Source organism: Pristis pectinata, chromosome 10 (genome assembly GCF_009764475.1).
Source record: "Pristis pectinata isolate sPriPec2 chromosome 10, sPriPec2.1.pri, whole genome shotgun sequence".
In the NCBI taxonomy this organism is placed as follows: Eukaryota; Metazoa; Chordata; class Chondrichthyes; order Rhinopristiformes; family Pristidae; genus Pristis; species Pristis pectinata.
The window spans coordinates 73,504,435-73,523,695 of record NC_067414.1 but is presented as its reverse complement, the minus strand read 5'-3'; the positions used below and the strand labels follow the sequence as shown (position 1 = coordinate 73,523,695).

Here is a 19,261-nt window from a genome sequence, read left to right as displayed (position 1 = left end):
TATTGATTAGGCACAGAATTCTGGTTCTGTAATGATGCCAGAAATTAGAAAGAGAAGTCCACTTTGCAACAGTGATCGTGAGCAGGTGGAATAGAAGAGCTGATGCTTGAAATCTTCTTCAACTTTTATTCAACTTGGAATGTTGAGGTTCTAAGACTGTCAAGGAGAGTGAGAGAAACAGTGGATCCAGGAATCATTATTCAGCATGGATATTGCTGAAGGTAGTCCACTGTCTGAGGCACAGTGAAAAATTGATTGAGTGTGCCAACCTCTGGAATTAGTTCTCTGCAAATCGAATTGTAAACAAGTATGAACTGCATCTTGTAATCATTGACATTTTGCTACTTTTATAGATCTCCTAATTTTAGTCACTAGGACTCCCAATTAAATTTTGGATTCGAGCCTCCTCTTGTTCAGCGGAGAACAACAAGGGATCAAACCCAGAAAACCAAATGCAAAGAGCATCTAAGATCATTGGGCATCAGTATAGATAGGGGTACTGATCAGAGGAACAAGTGGAGGGAGAACAGTAATGAGGGCAACACAGCAGCAATAGTTTATGGAGCAGTCCATTAAAATCTAGGTGGCCATGGAGGAATCTTTTGGGCAGCTGATGAATTTAGTCTGTAAGGAATAGTGGAACTGTGCTTCACTGGAAAACTATGCATTAATTCGTATATGTAAGATTCATACAGCATGGAAACAGGCCCTCTGGCCCAATGAGTTCACATCAACCATCAAACACCCATTTCCACTCCTACACTAATTGCATTTTAATCTCTCCATATTCCTATTAACTTCCCCCAGATTCTACCACTTATGTACACAGTGGCCAATTAACCTACCAAACTTCATATTTTAGAGATGTGGGCAGGAATTGGAGAGCCCAGGGGAAGCCCATGTGGTCACAGACGGTAGTGGAGGTTAAAATTGATCTCTGATTACTAAGAGCTGTGAGCAGCTGTGTTTCGTATGAAATAAACATTGATTAACAATCAGGGAGGTTGTTACTGGAACATTTTTCATTCTGCCTCCTAACAAGGCAGAAGAATGTGGCAGTATATTTATGAGCTTGTGCATTGCCTAACTGTGAGCTGTCAATAAACTTGCATGTCTGATCATAAGGGTAAGGGAATGATGATGCCAAAATATAATTAATGCAAGGTTGTGAAATTTGTTGCTGTAATTATGGAGTCAAAATATCTGTAGTCCTGTGTCAATATTAGTGAGAGTTCATGTACAAGTAGATTTGGATGAAAATTTTCAACAGCTGGCCTAAAAGCAGGCTGTACTTATTTTCTGCCTGCTTTCCTAGGGAGAGACCTTTTTTAAATCAAGTTATAGAAGTGATATTAATTGGAAAACAATATTAAATAAAATAGACTTCTTAGTTTTCTAATCTTAACTGCCAAGTGTGCCTCTGCATTTGTTTCCTCCACTTCCTTTCACATTCCAGCCTAACACATCTAGACCTGGTAATGTCTCTATTTCAAATGCTGAATACTGCATAACAGACAGTGTCTGTAGTGTGAAAAATAGTTATTGTTTAGCTCGGAGGGATACGGGAGAGGGAAGTGATGGAGAAAGTAAGAGGTGGAGCCCAGCAGCTATTGGTTGACAGAAGTGGTAATAAAGAAAAAGAGTGGCAGAGACTATTGAATATTTATAAAAAAAGATTTGTCAGGGGAGATATAAATAGAAGATGTGTGACATTTGCAATTAACAAAAGAAAAGAAGTGGAAATACTGGAAATGTGAGGTGCAAAGATAACTAAAATTGTTGAATTCGGTGCCGTATAAAAGTTTGTAATGTGCCAAGTTATTCCTAAACTCATTTTAAACTTTGGAACTGGTTAGGAAGCTGTAAATGGGAAGATTATAGTGGCAATGGGATGGAAAATTGAAGAGACATGCAGCTGGAAATTTGGTCATGCAGGTGCTATGCAAATTTATCACTGAACCTATCTATGCTTTCTTCAATGTAGAAGAAACCAATCGTGAGCAGTAGCATTAACGTACTAAGTTAGAAGTAGAAGTATATTGGTTCATGTGGAAAGAGTGTTTGGGGCCTGAAATGATAGGAATGGAGGAGGCTTTGCTGCATCTGCAGTTGTACAGGAAGCAGCTATCAGAAGGGGTGAAGGCATTGGTGGAAATGGAAGAGTGAACCAGAGCATCTCGGTAGGAATGGTTTCCCTCAAAAGGGGGATGGGAAGAGAAACTAAGATGTGATTTGTGGGAACATTACTCAGAGGTTCAGGAAACTAGGACAGATGAACCATCAAATGTGGAGGCTGATGAGATGTATTGTGGGATGTAAAAGGGGAACCCAATTCTTGCCATTTTGAGAGTACCCATTTTAAGTTTTTTGTTTTTCCAGGGGATTGGTGGTGGGTGGAAGGAGGAGGAAGTAGGGTAGGAAGGGAAAGGGGCTTTGGCTTGAGATCATTTGAAGAAAGTGATTTAGAGATTTAGACAGATTACATGTCCTCCCTAGATTACAAATGCCTGACATATGGACAGCCCACATGAGCATTTGGGAGACCCAAGGGATGGATGGAGATGGATTTGCCAGCTGCTGAGGGGCTGCAGGCATCTTCTGCTGAGTGGGAACGGGGTATTTCGGTGTGGCCTTTTCCTCCCTCTTCAAGCTGCAACAATTGAGCCAAGCAGAGCCGGGAACACTGAGCAAACTCGCTCACTCACTGAGTCAGTGAGGCCGGTTGGTGGCTGCCCTTCCCCTGCCAGCTCGCTCTCTCATCCCAGCTGTTTCTGTGATCCTCTCCCACACACTGTTTATGTTCACTTCTGACTTACGAACAGTTCTCAGGAATGGAACCTCGTCATAACCTGGGGACAGCCTGTATATTGTGAGATGATGAGGGCCATTTAATGTGACTTGAGACATTTTATATGGAAGGATAGATTATAGGAAGTCGTTTGCAGAATTTAGAGACAGCAAGAGAGATTAAGAGAAGTCAAAGTCATCAAGGATGAGGAGTTGCCCAGTGTAGGGGCTAAGCCTGAAAAGCAGCAATGATGTATTGGTGAAAAACTTGGATAGATAGTCAGATTTGTGGGTTTTAAAGAATGGGTGAAAGCTGTTCAAAGGAGGGCAAGTTACCAGAGCAGTAGGAAGACAGACCAACCTGTGAATTGATGATAAGAATCACATTGCCACTAGGATGGTCTTTGTGGAACAATCAGTGTAGAATATTGCCAGGGAGATTTCATTTTAGGGCAAGGTATTGACCATCAGCCTGGTTTCTGTCAAGGCTATAGTGTTGATGCAATCATCCACAATAAGATCTTGGGTGGAAAAAGCTTTGTTCACATGTGAATGCTTGTTTTGGAGAGAGATTATGCTAGCTGATCTGCTGTCATAAGTGTAATGAATAAATTGTACAGGAAGAGCTTTGCCCAGTTGTTGATAGAAAGAATGTTGGGTGAATGTAGGATATGGATTTTTGGATTGCTGCTTGAAAGGAGGTAGTGACAAATGTGTTGGTGTTCTGGTGTCAAGAAGTGCATACAACAAGGCTGATGAGTTGTGGGGTGTTGAAGGAGTAAAACTTTGAGGGTAAGTGAAAGGCATGACAACTTGGGTAAAGTGAAATGGAAGTGATCTCAAGTTTGGAGCAGAGGCAAAGTGCAAAATGCATGTGCAAACTTGGGTTACATAGCAAGATTACGAATAAATGGGTTCTCTAGTCAAATGAATAAAGGGGAAATGAGGCAAGTCCATTTGTGGGAGGAACATGAGACGGCTAACATGGAATCGGTTTGGAGCAATGTGGAACCATGTCCAGAGACTGGTGTGGAAAGTAAGGAATTTGAAGGGCAGAGTATATCTCTGGCAAACGGAGTATTTCCAAGCAGGAGAAGAGCCAGGTGGTATGCATGATGATTTTTTTGTGTGATGGTGGACCTGGTGGAGTTGGAGCTTCCAAAGATTCCAGAAGTGCCAAATGTGGAATTTGGCCTTGGGGAATGAAATTGCAAGATTATTCTGGAAAACCACTGGAACAGTCATATGCTCAGTAAGTATCAGAAGTGATAGGGAAATGGAATACAAAGTCAACAAACCTACTTTGTAACTTGAGCTACTATATAGATGATGGGGTAAAAATAAGAGCATGGAGCTTGTGGTTTGAAAGCAATAGATCTGGTTGTTTCCATGATCAGCTGTAGGAAATGCAAGGAAAATTAGCAATGGATATGAAAGTCAGTGATGCACTTGAACAAAATAGTGGAATGTTTATTGTTAGTCTGTTTGTGGAAACTGATATTCTATCCTTGAGAGGTTATATAAATGGTAGCATACCAGGGCTTTCCAGATACAAAGCTTTCAGATGACAAAAGAGAAGCTGTTGCTATTCATTCTGGCTTTGACTGGCCTAGGTTATAATTGGACCCAGCAAGGGAGTTCAATCAAGATTGGTAATGTAGACAGAGCAATGCACTGTGAATGCTGAGTGACCTCAATTCAGGGCATTAATGCTACTGTGACAAGTGTGGAAACCTTATGGGACAGATCCAAACAAAATGAATTTGTGGAATAAGTCGCAAGAATTTGGAAGCAACAACAGGTTCACAACCTCTTCAGTTCGCATAAGAAATTTGCTCTCCTGGAGGCATAGACTCTTTGATGTATGTAGATCTCCAGTATCGAACAACATGTGGCCATTCTTGTGTGAGCATAGAGCAGTAACAGTTTTTTCAAGGTAGATAGTTAATTGGCTGCAGGATGCTTTTTGAAGCAGGAGATGTAAGATTGTAATCGCCAGAGGGAACACCAGATTGTTAAACTTTCCCATTATCAATTCCAGAGTCACTTCTCCACTGTATGGATATAGACCCAAATCACAGCAAAACTACTGAAGTCACAGACTGGAGCATTTTATCACACATTGAGTGGAAATTGAACCTGAATCTTTTGTTCAATGCTACATTAATGTGTTTTTGTGCACCAAGCCATCTGGGAACGAGGCAAAAAGTTTATAAAGAGCAAGGAATCCTAGGGATTATTTGTATTAAATGACATTTGCTTCACCTTCAGATTCTAAATGTTTTGTATTCTGTTGTTAATAATGATTGAAGTATGAGGGAGGAGAATAATTATTTTGGATCAGTCCATTCTTTGTTGTGAGGCTGGCAGAGCTGAATGTTGAAACCTTTCATTCTTCTGGATTTGGTTCAGGTAGTGAATTACCTGGATTAGAAATGAAACTGAAGTCACTATTTAGCAACATAAACTCTCTACCAGTGTGAGATGTGTTTGCTGCTTGATTTTTCTCCCCACCACCCCCCCCCCCCCCCCCCCCCCCCCCCCCACCCCCCCCCCCCCCCCACTTCAACACCTCCCAGCGCTCTGCATAATAATTAATGCTCAGTGAACTTGCTTGGTCATTGCCACTACCTAGAGGACAACCAACATTGTCATTTGATTACAATAGGTGATTATCCAAATTAATCATTTTGAGTGTAAGTAGAACTGTTGATGGAGAATTTTATCAAAATGCAATTTAGGCAAATCTAGGCAAGGGACTTGCTATTGTGTTTGCAAATTGCTTCAAGTTCCTGTAGAGAATCACCCAAACAGCCTTGAATATCCACTGTAAGATTAGACTTCCTGGAATGCTGTTGGTGCCTTATTTTTTTTCCTTCCTTTTTGATGTTCTTTCTCAATTCTTTGTGGGGATCCCTTTCAGCTCTTAAAAATATGTTTGCACGTTTGTGTCAAATCAAAGTATATCGCTGCAAAAATGTTTTTCATTTTTACACAAACAAAATACTGAGCAAGAGAGAAAAAAATAAATCTGATTATCCTGGAGTTTCCCCAAGATATCCAAGGGTCATTGTTTTGGTAATTTAAACCAGTGGAATTGGTTCGGAATATAATTAATATCAATATTTTACAAAGTTTTTAAATGTTCTGATTTTAATACACATAGCATTCTAATCTAAGTTTTCTCTTTTCTAGGTGAATTTTGTAGTATGTCAGTTGTTTGCTCTGCTAGCAAGTGTATGGTTTCGACTTTATCTTCACCCAAGTAAAACGAGCAGCTTCGTCAGGCATGCTGTTGCCACTCTTCTGGGACTTTATCTTGCATTGTTCTGCTTTGGATGGTAAGTATTGCATTTTAAGCTTGACAATTTCAATATGATTTCAGCCCCCCAAATCACTTGGGTTAGTTTTTGTTTTGTGGTGGTTAACAAACAGCCAGTCCTGGACCTTGCATCAAATGGCAGCATGTGAACCTGGACAGTATGTGTCTTTTAAATTATGATCACCATTATGCCTCAACCTGAACCTATTTTTATTCTGCACTCCATGTTTATTTATAGTATAGGTAGGAATTTTGTAACTTTATTTTCTCTTTTGATGCTGTGACCCAATATGATGCAAGATTGTTTCTGAGATTGGTAAGTTTACCCAAAATGAATGAATAAAGCTGGGATTTCACACTATTTATTTAATGCATGATGATTTGTGGTGTTGCCTGTGAGGTTTTGGCTCGTACTTTGAGCCAGTGCTGCAGCATTCACCTGAGCTGTCTTCCATTTCATCTGCAGATCAAAAATGGATCTTGTGTTCGGAGAAAGTGGTGGAAAATGTAGCCAATGTGGCCCTCCTCCCTGATGGCTACCTTTTTCAGTGTGGTTGCATGTGCTGTGGACATGCATCATCAAGTGTCACTGAGTGAGGTTGTATCTTTCTCTGGTGTTGCATAGGATGGGTCTGGCCATGTTGCCAAGAAATATTCTATTAATTTTGACTGTTCTACCTTGGTAGAAATGTTTGTGCAGAAGAACACTTCTGACCATAAGTCACTCAGGCTGTGGTCTGCACAGTATGCTCTCTAGGTATTGCAGGCAAGGGATATGGTGGATTCTGTCAGAAGATTCACCAGACAAACTCAAAATAATTTGGCCAAATGCCTCAAAACTAGAACATCTAGCCAAGAAGCACTGTTAGGAAGAATCCCATCTATCAGGTTGTTCGTGCACAACCTGTCTCAATGCCACTGTACACTACCCTGCAAGTGGGAATGAGACCTTCATCCACCTAGTTCTGGAACATGTAGTAGTGATGAGGGATGGAGTGACATTTTGAGGCTCATTCTCTACAATGACAGACCATCAGCCAGTGCCCTGTAGGATATTTCTCAGGGGCACACAAACAAACATCAACTGCTGCTGAAAGACTATCAACTCATTCTCTCATTTGCCTTAAATTTGATCTTCCAATGTAAAATGTTGTCTGTAACCAAATATTGCAGACTAGCACATTCCAGGGCTGTGCTAAATGATGTACTGTAGCTTGATGCAGTAGCTACAAAGGCTTCATGAGGTTAGTACAGATTAATGGCCTTCTGGTATTGCACACTGGGAAGCTGCAACCTGTACTGAGTGTACATGAAAAAGGGATGATGTTATGCTGATATTATTCCATTTTGCTTACAAGATTTGCATGTATTGCGAATGATAGCACACTGCATTTGGCAAATTTTATGAAAAGGCTCGAGGAAACTTCATCCTGATCTGTTAAATGGAGATTAACTGACTATAGAGTCGGATGATGCAGTGATTGATTACAATGTGTGACCATTTTTGTCACTGAATAAGGAACATCTTAGAGCAATTGAATGGAACACATCTCAAATGCACTGGCAGCAGCATTTTCATGGTGTCCAGTTAGTTAATCACATATCGTTAACTTGCCTCCATCTCACCTCCACTACCTGAATACTTAAGTAACCAGGGAAGTCAAAAGGGTACAATGTACCTTACATGAGCTGCATTGGAACAAAGTTTTTGTCATATGCACAAGTTCATGTATGCATGGGTGCAATGAAGAGCTTACTTGAACAGCATCATAAGCATAGCATCAGATAAGCAACATTCACAAGAAAAACATTAGGCATAATTTTTCTACAAAGAACAATTGGAACAAGTCCATTCTAATGCAAAGTGATCGTAGTGTTGCTAAACTGTAGTGATTAGAGTTTTGCCAGTTGGTTTGAGAACCAAATGGTTGAAGGGAAGTAGCTGATGGTGTGGGATTTCAGGCTTCTGTACCACTTGCCCAATGGTAGCTGTGAAAAGATGGCACAGCTGAGATGGTGGGATCTTTGATGGATGTTGCCTTCCTGAGGCAGTGCCTCCTGTAGATACTACCAGTGGTGGTGAGGGATGTGTGCTTGTATCAGGCAGAGTCTACTACTCCCTGCAGCTTAATTTGAAGATGGCATTGGATCAGTGCTAAGCCACACAGTTGTGTGTATAGAGTAGAGTGGGGGCTGAGTATGCTGCTTTGAGGTGCACCCATGTTAATCAGTGAGGAGATGTTATTACCAATCCTCACTGACATCTGCTGAGGAAGAGTAGCCAGTTGCAGAGGGAGTGACGGAGGCCCAGGTCTTGAAGCTTTGAAGAGCTTGGATGTAATGATTGTGTTGAACACTGAGCAGTAGTTAATGAACAGCAGCCTGACTTGAGTTCCTGTTGTCCATTTGGTCCAGAGCAGTGTAAGAGCCAGAGAAATCACATCTGTTGTGCTATTGTGGCAGTAGGCAAATTGGAGTGGATTGGGGTCATCTGAAGCAGGAGTTGCTTCACAATATAACAAGCCTCTAAGGATTTCATGACAATTGATGCAAACTCCATCAGACAGTAGTCATTGAGGCAGGTCACCACACTCTTCTTGGGCACTAGTATAATGATGCCTTTTTGAAGCAGGCAAGAACCTCAGACCAGTTATAATTAACTTGTCTGCTGAGCATTGCAACTGAACCCAATGTGAAGACAAGTCAACCTGCATGAAAGTATTCACACTCCCAAAGTAACCTAAAAGCTTCAGGCAGGTTATTTCATTTTAGATTTTGTTTCTGTAGTTGTTTATAGTCTAGTCAAGGATCACTCTGAACTCAGTGGTTTCAAATGTGAGGCACTGCCTATGGGGGTAATGAAATCAAACTGGCATTAAATCAATCTCCTTTCTTCAAATGTACAGCCACCATCTCCAATCTAGCAAGGTGACAGAAGCACTGTCATAACCATTTATGAAAAAGGTTTGAGCCAAATCATGGACAGATCATTAACATGCAGGATGAAAATAAGCAATGCCAGGAATTATGGATGGGAAACAGGCCAGTGTCCCTTTTTATAGAGACTGTAAATGGAAGAATACATCTTGTACTTTGGCAAACAGGTCAGAGCAATCCAGCAATGGATACAGGCCCTTTGGCACTCCTGCTTTGGGGGGGGGAGAAAAAAGTGTGGGGGATGACTACTACCATCCACCTTATCTATGCCCTTCATGATTTTAAACCTCAGGTCACCCCTCTTTCTCCTACACCAAAGACCAAGCCTGGCCAACTTCTTCCTATAACTCAGGCCCTCTGGACCTGGCAACATCCTCAAATCTCTTCTGCACCCTCCTCCAGTTTAACCATGTCTTTCCAAAATGGTGACCAAAACTGTACATAGTACTCCAAGTGCAGCCCCACCAACAACTTGTACAACTGCAACAATGTCCCAACTCCTATTACTCAGTGTCCTGACTGAAGGCCAGTGTGTCAAATGCCTTTCATCACCCCATCTACCTGTGATGTTTTCAATGAATTATGCACTGGTACTCCTAGGTCCTTCTGTTCCATTACACTCCCTAGTTCTCTACCATTCATCATACAAGTCCTATGCTAGTTTGACTTTCTAAAATGCATCACCTCACTTATGTATTGAAATCCATTTGCCACTCCTCAGCCCACTTCCCTAACTGATCAAGATCCCCCTATAATCTATGATAACCTTCACTATCAACAGCACCTTATAATTTTGCCTCTGCAAACTTACTGATCAAGCCTTGTGCATTCACATCCAAATCATTTATATAAATGACAAACAACAAGGGTCCCAACACCAGCCCCTGCAGCACACCACTAGTCACTGGCCTCCATTTTGAGAAACAACCTTCAACCACCACCCTGCTTCCTACCTCAGCCAATTTTTGAATCCACCCAACTAGCTTTCCCTGGATTCCATGGGACCTCACCTTCCAGAGGAGTCTATCATGCAGAACCTGAAGACCTTGCTGAAGTCCAAATAGACTACATCCACTACCCTACCTCATCTACCTTTTTTGTTATCTCTTTAAGGTTAGTCTGCGCTACGTGCCTGCCCAGCAGTTAGCATAACGCTTTACAGTGCCAGAGACCAGTGTTCAATTCTGGCTGCTGTCTGTAAGGAGTTTGTAAGTTGTTTAAGTTCTTCCCATGTTGGGGTGGGGTTCCTCCAGTTTCCTCCCACATTCAAGACATACAGGTTAGGAAGTTGTGGGTATGCTATGTTGGCACCAGAAGCATGGCGACACTTGTGGGCTGTCCCCAGAACACTGTACACGACAGCTGCATTTCACTGTGTGTTTCATTGTATGTGCGACTAAAAGAAATCAAGCATGACTTTCCACCCACAAAGCTATGCTGACTCCTCCTAATCAGGCTGTCCATCCAAATGCTGTTAGATCCTGTCCCTCAGAATTCCATCCAGTAACTTCCCCACTACTGATGTCAGGCTGACTTACCTACAGTTCCCTGGTTTGTCCTTGCTACCCTTCTTAAACAACACAACATTAGCCACCTTCAGTCTTCAGGAACTTCACCAGTGGCTAACAGTGAAGCAATTATCTCCACAAGGGCCTCTGCAATTTCTCCTCTAGCCTCCCACAAAATTAGAGGATGCACTTGGTCAGGCCCTGGGGATTTATCCACAATGCACTACAGGGCTGCAAATACCTCCTGCCTGGTAATGAATGGTCACCAGAACATCTCCACTGGTTTCCCTTATCTCGAGCAACCATGATTTTCTCCTCAGTAAACGAGAAATAGTCATTCAAAATACCACTCACTTACTGCAGCTCAAGACATAGTCAGTGTTGCTGATCTAAGGGGACCTACTCTCTCCCTAGCCACTCTTAACATAGTTGTAGAACCTCTTGGGATTTTCCTTAACCTTACCTGTCAGATGTGTCTCATACCCTCTCTGCCCTTCTGATTTCCCTCTTAAGAATATTCTTAATCTTTTGTGCCATCAAGGGATTCACTCATCCTTGACCTCCCTCCTAAACACAATGTAGGCTTCTTTTTCTTGACCAGATCCTCAATATCTCATCTGCCAGGATTTCCTAAGCTTCCAGGTTTATCCTTCACCCTGACAAGAACATGCTGCTCCTAGAATCTTGCTATCACTCTCAAAAGCCTCCTACTTGCCTCTCTTTTCCCTTCAACCAAGCTCATCCAATTGACCTGCTAGATCCTGCCCAATTCCCCAAAATTAGCCCTGCTCCAGTTTAGGATCCTAACCTGTGGACCTGTCCTATCCTTTTCCATCACTGTCTTAAAACTAATAGAATTATGGTCACCAGGGCCAAAGTGCTCCCTGACTGCCACCTCAGTTACCTGCCCTGCCTCATTCCCTAAGAGAAGGTCCAGTATTGCATCCTCCCAAGTAGGGTGCTCTATTGATTCAGGAAACTTTCCTGGACACATTTCACTAATTCCACCCCATCTAGGCCCTTAACACTCTGGGTACCCCAGTCAATACCTGGGAAATTAAAGTCTCTCACTAATACAACCCTATCATTTAGGACTATGAACAATTTCCCTATACACCTGCTCCAAGTTCCCACCAACTGGTGGGGGGGTGGTCTATAATACAGCCCCACTGGAGTGACCCCTTGTTGTTTCTAAATTCTATCCTTATGGCTCCACTGGACGATACCCCAAGAATGTCATCTCTCAGTACTGCTGATATGTCCTCAAAAAAAACAACAACAACATCCCCTCCTCATTTGCCTGTAGCATCTGTATCCCAGAACACAGCTGCCAGTCCTGCCCTTCTCTCAGCCATGTTTCTGTTATGGCTATAACAGCCCAGTCCTCCAAGCCAATCCACTGAGTTCATCTGCTTTACCTATTAAGCCTCATGCATTGAAGTAATGCAGTTTAACCAGGTATTCTTTTTCTTGCCTTTACTGTGCCCCTGGCTATCCTGATTACTAAACTTGTTCTCGCTGGCTACTGCTTTGTCATGACTTGCTCCTGCTGAGTCCCACTCCCCTGTTAATCTAATTTAAACCCTCCCATGTAGCATTAGAAAATCCCCCTGCAAGGATATTGGTCACTCTGCTTCAAGTGCAACCTGTCCCTCTTGTACAGATCACCTCCACCTCAGAAGAGGTCCAAATGGTCCAAGAACCTGAATCCCTGCCCTTTGCACTAGCTTGTCAGCCACACATTCATCTGGCCTATGCTTCTATTTCTGACCTCACTAGCACATGGCACTAGGAGTAATCCAAGATCACTACCCTCTAGGTCCTGCTTCTTAACTTCTTACCTAACTGCCTATACTCATTCTGCAGAACCTCATCCCTTGGTGGTACAAACAACATAGGTAGAACATGTACAATGACCTCTGGCTGTTTGCCCTCCTGCTCAAGAACTTTCTGCAGCTGTTCAGAGACATCCTTGGCTCTGGCATCCAGGAGGCAACACACCATTCTGGCATTTCTTCTGCCATTACAGAATCTCCATTTTGTCCCCCTCACTATCAGGTCTCCTATCACCCTGTCTGATTGCACCCTTTCCCTCAGCCTCCAAGCCAGTCACAGTGTTAGAGACCTGACTACTACTGCTAGCCTTTGAAAGAACATCCCCCTCAACAGTATCCAAAGATACTGTTAGTGAGGGAAATGTCCACAGGGGAACCCTGCTCTGACTGCCTACTCCCCTTACTTTTCCTGGTGGTTACCCATCTATCAGAAGCCTGCACTTTGGGTACAACTACCTCAGTAACAATCTCATCCATGATGTTCTCAGCATCCCAGATGATCCCGAGTACATCCAGCTCAAGTTCCTTGACCCAGTCTATCAGGAACTGCAGCTGGGTTCCCTTCCCACAGAGGTAGTCATCAGGAGGACAGAGGTTCCTTGACTTCCCACATCTTGCACATAGAGCATTCCACTGTCTTAACCGCTATCCTACCTAAAGTGAATCAAGTACTAAGGATCAACAGCAAAATAAAACCTTACCTGTTCCTCCTCACCAAAGTCTTTTTAAAGATCTGCTCTCACTCCCAACACCTGGGGCACTTACTCAACCTCCTGAGCCAGAGCCTCCACTCCCCACTCCTATATTAGCCCCTTCTCACAAAAGCTGCTCTGCTTGACCCTAACCTTTTATTGGCTGCTGTTAATAAGCCAATCAACTATTAACTAACAATTAGCAAACTTGCCTCTTTTAAATTCCTGTAAGGTGAAACTTGCAAGCAAGCTTCAAGACTGACCTTTTTTTAAAACTGGTGTGCTCTTGCTCAGAGTCCTGTAAAGTGAAACTCGCCTTGGAGTTGAACAAATTGTAGTTCTTCCCTGCTTTTCCTGTGTGCTTGTGCTGCATACATCCTGTTTTAATAGGTGGTGAACTCATTTTGAGCATTAAACTAATTCCCTCCATACTGCCTATTATCCATTTACTATAGGGAAGACAAGTACTCAAGGCTTAATGTCTGTGCTGCATTCTCGTTTATACATGTGCTCCCCAGGTAGCGAATGACCTGACTTGCAGAAATCCAACTTTGTGCAAATTCTCCCATGCATTTTTCAAGACAATAATAAAATGTTTTGTGGTAATTATTAATGACTGGATACAGTATATATTCTATTGGTTTAATTATGGGTATTCAATGACATGAAAGAATTATAGCAAGTGTATGTAGAGCGATACGATATGGGCAGCTATGGAAAACTGACATTTCTGACCTAGGGAGAAATCAGCTTGTGGAGAGATTTTGGGAACGGAGCCCTTGCATAACCCAGGGACTGCCTGTACTATTTAGCTTTTCACTATTTTTCATCGTTCAGCAAATTAGTGGACACCCAGCTGTATGGTCATTTTTATTTTAGCTCAGTTTCTGATCTTCCCATTCTCTCCTGTACATAACTTATCACTTTTCTTGCATCTCAAATAGTTTGCTCAATAAATTGGCCACTAGACTGTTTTTGATGGCCTTCTAGGGCTGCAGCAGTATTAGGTACACGAGCCTGTTTTTGGTATTGGTTTATTATTGTCACTTGTACCACGGTATAGTGAAAAGCTTGTCTTACAAACAAATCATACAGGTCAATTCATTACACAGTGCAGTTACATTGAGTTAGTACAAAGTGCATTGATGTAGTACAGGTAAAAACAGTAACAGTACAGAGTAAAGTGTCACATCTACAGAGAAAGTGCAGTGCAATAAGGTGCAAGGTCACAACAAGGTAGATCGTGAGGTCATAGTCCATCTCATTGTATAAGGGAACCGTTCAATAGTCTTATCACAGTGGGGTAGAAGCTGTCCTTAAGTCTGGTGGTACGTGCCCTCAGGCACCTGTATCTTCTACCCGATGGAAGAGGAGAGAAGAGAGAATGTCCCGGGTGGGTGAGGTCTTTGATTATGCTGGCTGCTTCACCAAGACAGCGAGAGGTAAAGGCAGAGTCCAAGGAGGGGAGGCTGGTGTCCATGATACGCTGGGCTGTGTCCACAACTCTCTGCAGTTTCTTGCGGTCCTGGGCAGAGCAGTTGCCGTACCAAGCCGTGATACATCCAGATAGGATGCTTTCTATGGTGCATTGGTAAAAGTTGGTGAGAGTCAAAGGGGACAAACCAAATTTCTTTAGCCTCCTGAGGAAGTAGAGGCACTGGTGAGCTTTCTTGGCACTAACACAGCAAAATGTCTTTGTTTAATGGTCCATCCTTGATCTCCACCATGCTATCTTTTCTCCTTTTGCCTATCCTCTAAATTCAACTTCCTTTGGTTCCCAGAACAACTGCTGTCCCTGTGCTGCAGCAATACTACTAATTTTATTGGGCCAAAGTAGGCTCTGGTCTTATTTTTTTTAACCTTCCTTTCTTTTTATTTTGACTAATTAGTATAATATTAAGTAAATCAGATGTAGAAGAATATATTCTGTGAATACTGCAAGAGATAGAATACACTCTCCTAACATGATAAATGTATGTGTATATCTTTGATTAAGTATATTGATTAACATGGATTCAAAATATAAAGTTCAGCATGTAGAAGCAATTCAGCCGGGTAACCATTAGTCAGCCTATTTCTTTAATACATTGGAACAGAAAGCTATGTATGATGAAATTAAAAAGGAGCCTTCTGGGATTAAGTTAATAAATAACAATATGGCAAGTACTTTTCAATATATTCAAATGCAAAGTTGTTCTCTGTAAAGGATAGAATACAGTTCATTCTAAAAAATGAAAAGCTGGAAACAGTGGAAATCCGAACAAAATGGGATCTATGTACATACAGCTTTATTTTAGTGTTATGTGGTGGTACAAAAAAGATCAGACAGGTTTATAAAGTGCTGGCCTTTAAATCTAGATGATGAAAGTAAGCAGGGAAAAATGTTGTCCAGCATTTTATCAAAGGCCTGATAAGACTGCAGGTGATAAGGTGTGAATAGTTCTGGGCATTACGTATTAGGAAAGATATAACGGCTTTGGGTGGGGTACTGAAGATTAGGTTTAGGTGTATTGGCTATGCAAACTGATTGTATTCCCTGGAATTTAGATACTTAAAAGTGATTTGACTGGTATTTCCAAAATATAAAGGGAAACTTGGTGGATAGAAAAAAACCTGTTGTTTGAGGATTCTAGAAAATCTAGCCAGAACTTTCAGGATTAAAGTTAGGAAGTATGTTAGACTCAAAAGGTGTAGATATTTGAACTTCCTCCTGGAGATTCAAATTGTCACTTGTTAATTTTAAATCGCAGGTATGTGCCAAAGGTGGGGACATTGATGGCAGTCGCAGATTGGGCATGATCTCATTGAATGGCAGAATAGGTGTGAGGAATTTTATGGTCTGCACCTGTTGCTATAGTCCTGGATGGTTGAGATTTTGGAGCTGTGCAAAATTATGAATGGTTATGGAGAGTAAATATGACAAAACCATTTTTAATGGCAGATGAGTTGATAAACGCAGATTAAGATGATTGGGAATAGAACCAGAAATGACATGAACTGTTGTGATCTGGAATGGACGACCTGAAAGGTGGTGGAAGCAGTTAATAACAACATTTCAAAGGATAATTGGATAAATAACTGCTTAAAAGGAAGAAACTATGAAGAAAATATAATCCATTAATGGATTGTTCAACCATTGGCCTCCCATGATGTATCTTTCTGTGAAATCTCAAATTTCTTCATTCTTCTGATTATGGCACCTTGGCCATTTCTGATGTTAATCCCTTCTCCATTTCTTCAGGCACATAGGCCCCAAGCTCTGGGAAAACTTCCTAAATTACCTCACCTTTCTGTTCCTTTAAAATCTAACTGTTGGTCACATATTCTTGTACCTCTACATAACTTGCTGAAAAATTTTGTTTGGAAAAAGTACCTGTGAAGCACTTTGGTACATTTATTGCAATGCTTCTTCTGTGACCTCTCCAGCGGAAACAGCAAGAATCTTTTATAAGCACTTAGTAGGTTTTGAGTGTCTAAAACTCTTCTTTTAACTTGGTGTTAGAACATAGAACATTACAGCACAGTACAGGCCCTTCGGCCCACAATATTGTGCCAACATTTTATCCTGCTCTAATATCTATCCCTTCCCTCCCATTTCCCTATCATTCATGTGGCTATCAAAGAGTCTCTTAAATGTCCCTAATGTATCTGCCCCTACAATCTCTGCCGGCAGTGCATTCCACGCACCCACTACTCTCTGTGTGTAAAAAAAAACACTTTCCTCTGACATCCGCCTTATACCTTCCTCCGATCACCTTAAAATTATGCCCCCTTGTGTTAGTCCTTTTCGCCCTGGGAAAAAGTCTCTGACTTTCCATTGGTGTTCTTAAGCATGTTTGGTTTTATTTCTGAATATTCAAGGATGGCAACATTGTTCATTTTCAGTGCATGATGTGGAATGAGCTGTCACAGTTGTAAACCTGACATATTTATTGCTGGTGATTCCAAAGATATATTACTGTATATAGTGCTGTAAGCGTATGACTAATAAATTGTACTCTGGCCACACCTTGTGCAATAGTGATAGTCTTTTCTAGCCATTTTAACCATTGATTTTCTGTTTTTATGGGGCCTGAGAAATCCAGAGTGATCAATCATAAGTTGCATAAGTTATGACTTTTTTTTCAGTGAAATATCAAACAAAAATTGAAACCCAATGCTGGAAGAACTCAGCCAGTCGAGCAATATCTGTGGAAAGTGAAACCAGTTAATGTTTTGGGCCAGGGAGCCTTCCTCAGAATTTTGAAGAAGAGTGGAGGGTTTACATTTTTCTGGGGGGGGGAGGAGTGAGGTGCAAGATAAAGACTATATGGAGATCAGTTAAGACAGATCAGGTGGTAAGGAGACTGAATACTGAGGCATGTTAGGAAGGCATTTTAAAGAAACCAGGTGAGAAAGAGACATAAATAGGAAAACAACGAGAGAGCAGTTTATCACAAGTTGAAACATTCAGTGTTCATTCCAGATGTTTGCAAAGTGCCCAGACAGAAGATGAGATGTTTTTACTCTAGTTTATGTTGGGCCTTACTATGGCAGTGTTTTCCACTGTACAAAAGTTGTCAGGTGTCAAGGCAGGAAGAGCCAGTTAAAATTGACTTGGTAGGATTTTGAAAGTTTTTAACTTGAGGGGAAAAAAAATGCCAGTTTGGGGGTTGGGAGGCTGAGAGTATTTGGGTGCCACAAGGATTGATGCTGTTCACAACCTGTCAATGATTTGGCTAAGGGGGCAAGTGTAACACATGCCAAATTGTTGCTGATACAAATCTGAGTGGTAGTGTGAGTAGTGAGGAGGATATAGACAAGCTAAGTGAATGGGCAGGGTAATGGCAAACAGAATATAATATGGAAAAATATGAGGTCATGCAGCTCAATTTTTGAAAGTTTTTTTTGGCAGATTGTAAGGTGTTGTTCAGAGGGACCTGCATGTCCTTGTACAAACAAAACCTCTAAGTTAACAATCAGGTAAAACAGGCATGTAAAAAGATAGACTGTATATTGTCCTTTATTGTTACACTCAAATCCTCCTGCAATAAAGACATCCTACCGAAATTGTATAGAGCCTTGGGGAGACCATGTCAGACATACTGTGCGTGGGTATAGTGTCCCTACCTAAGGAAATATATATTTGTGGTAGAGTGAATGAAATAAAGGATCATCGGATTGGTTTCTGGGATTGGGACTTTATCCTTTTTGAGCAATGATTAAACATGTTAGAACTATGCTGTCTGGAGTTCAGAAGAATGAGAAATAATTGAAACCATACAGAATTCTTGTATTGAACTGTAGGGATGTTTTCTTTGACTGGGGTATCTAAAATGTTAAAGGGTTAGCCTTTCAGGATTGATGAAGAAATTTCTTGACCAAGTAGGCTTAATTGCTAAATATATTCAAGACTGATTTTTGGATATTAAGGTCCCTTATTCTTCCTTTTCCAAATAATAGATTCTGAAGTAGCATCAAATTCTGTGGCATTCAACTACTAGGCCTCCCAACCTAAGACTGGCTTTTGTCTCGGATTACAAACTTCCAAAATTCTGACAATCCAGTATTCCTTAATGTCCAGGTACTCAGCGACTGAGCGTTCACATCTCTCTTGGGTAGGGAATTCCAGGAGAGATGAGGAGGCTCAGTCACCAAGCATAGTGAAACCCCCAATAATCTGCCATCTGACCATTAGGAAATCCCAGTGCTTTCCACTTGCCAGGGCTGAGATTCCTGCACTGTGTTTCCCTTTCAACAGCTGGTGTCCTAGTTCCCATGCCCCCTTTAAACTTACCAAGTTCACTGAAAAGTTGCCATGTAACAAATTAAAAGGGTTTTGGCGCATCAGTTACATAACATCTGATAGTCCGGAAAAGTTGCTAGTCCAGCACCACCAAAGTCCCAAGCGTACCCAAGTAATGGAGCTTTACTGTACATTCAAGACAGTTCAATAGATTTTTCAATATTTAGGGGATCAACGATATTGGGTAAGTGTAGGAAAGCAGTGATGAGGTAAAAATCAGCAGTGATCTTATTGAATGGCAGAGAGGCTGAATAGCCTGATCCTATTTCTTCTCTTATGACCCCCTTTCATGGAGCAGACTGTGGGTGGAATGTTCTCGAAAAAGTGATTACGGAGGGCATAAAATAAATCCATGAACACGAGGAAGTGCTTGTTTGCAAGGCAAACTAATGTCT

General features: G+C 41.6%; 1 protein-coding gene across 2 annotated transcripts in view; it reads left to right on the top strand.

Moving 5' to 3' along the window:
- The window catches only part of mboat2b (membrane bound O-acyltransferase domain containing 2b), a 124,060-nt gene that overhangs the window by 30,370 nt on the left and 74,429 nt on the right, over positions 1-19,261 (top strand). For both annotated transcript variants that reach the window (XM_052024532.1, XM_052024533.1), the window contains exon 2: positions 5,983-6,128. In XM_052024532.1, coding sequence (XP_051880492.1) covers positions 5,983-6,128 — 146 coding nt within the window. The remainder of the gene's footprint in view (positions 1-5,982; positions 6,129-19,261) is intronic.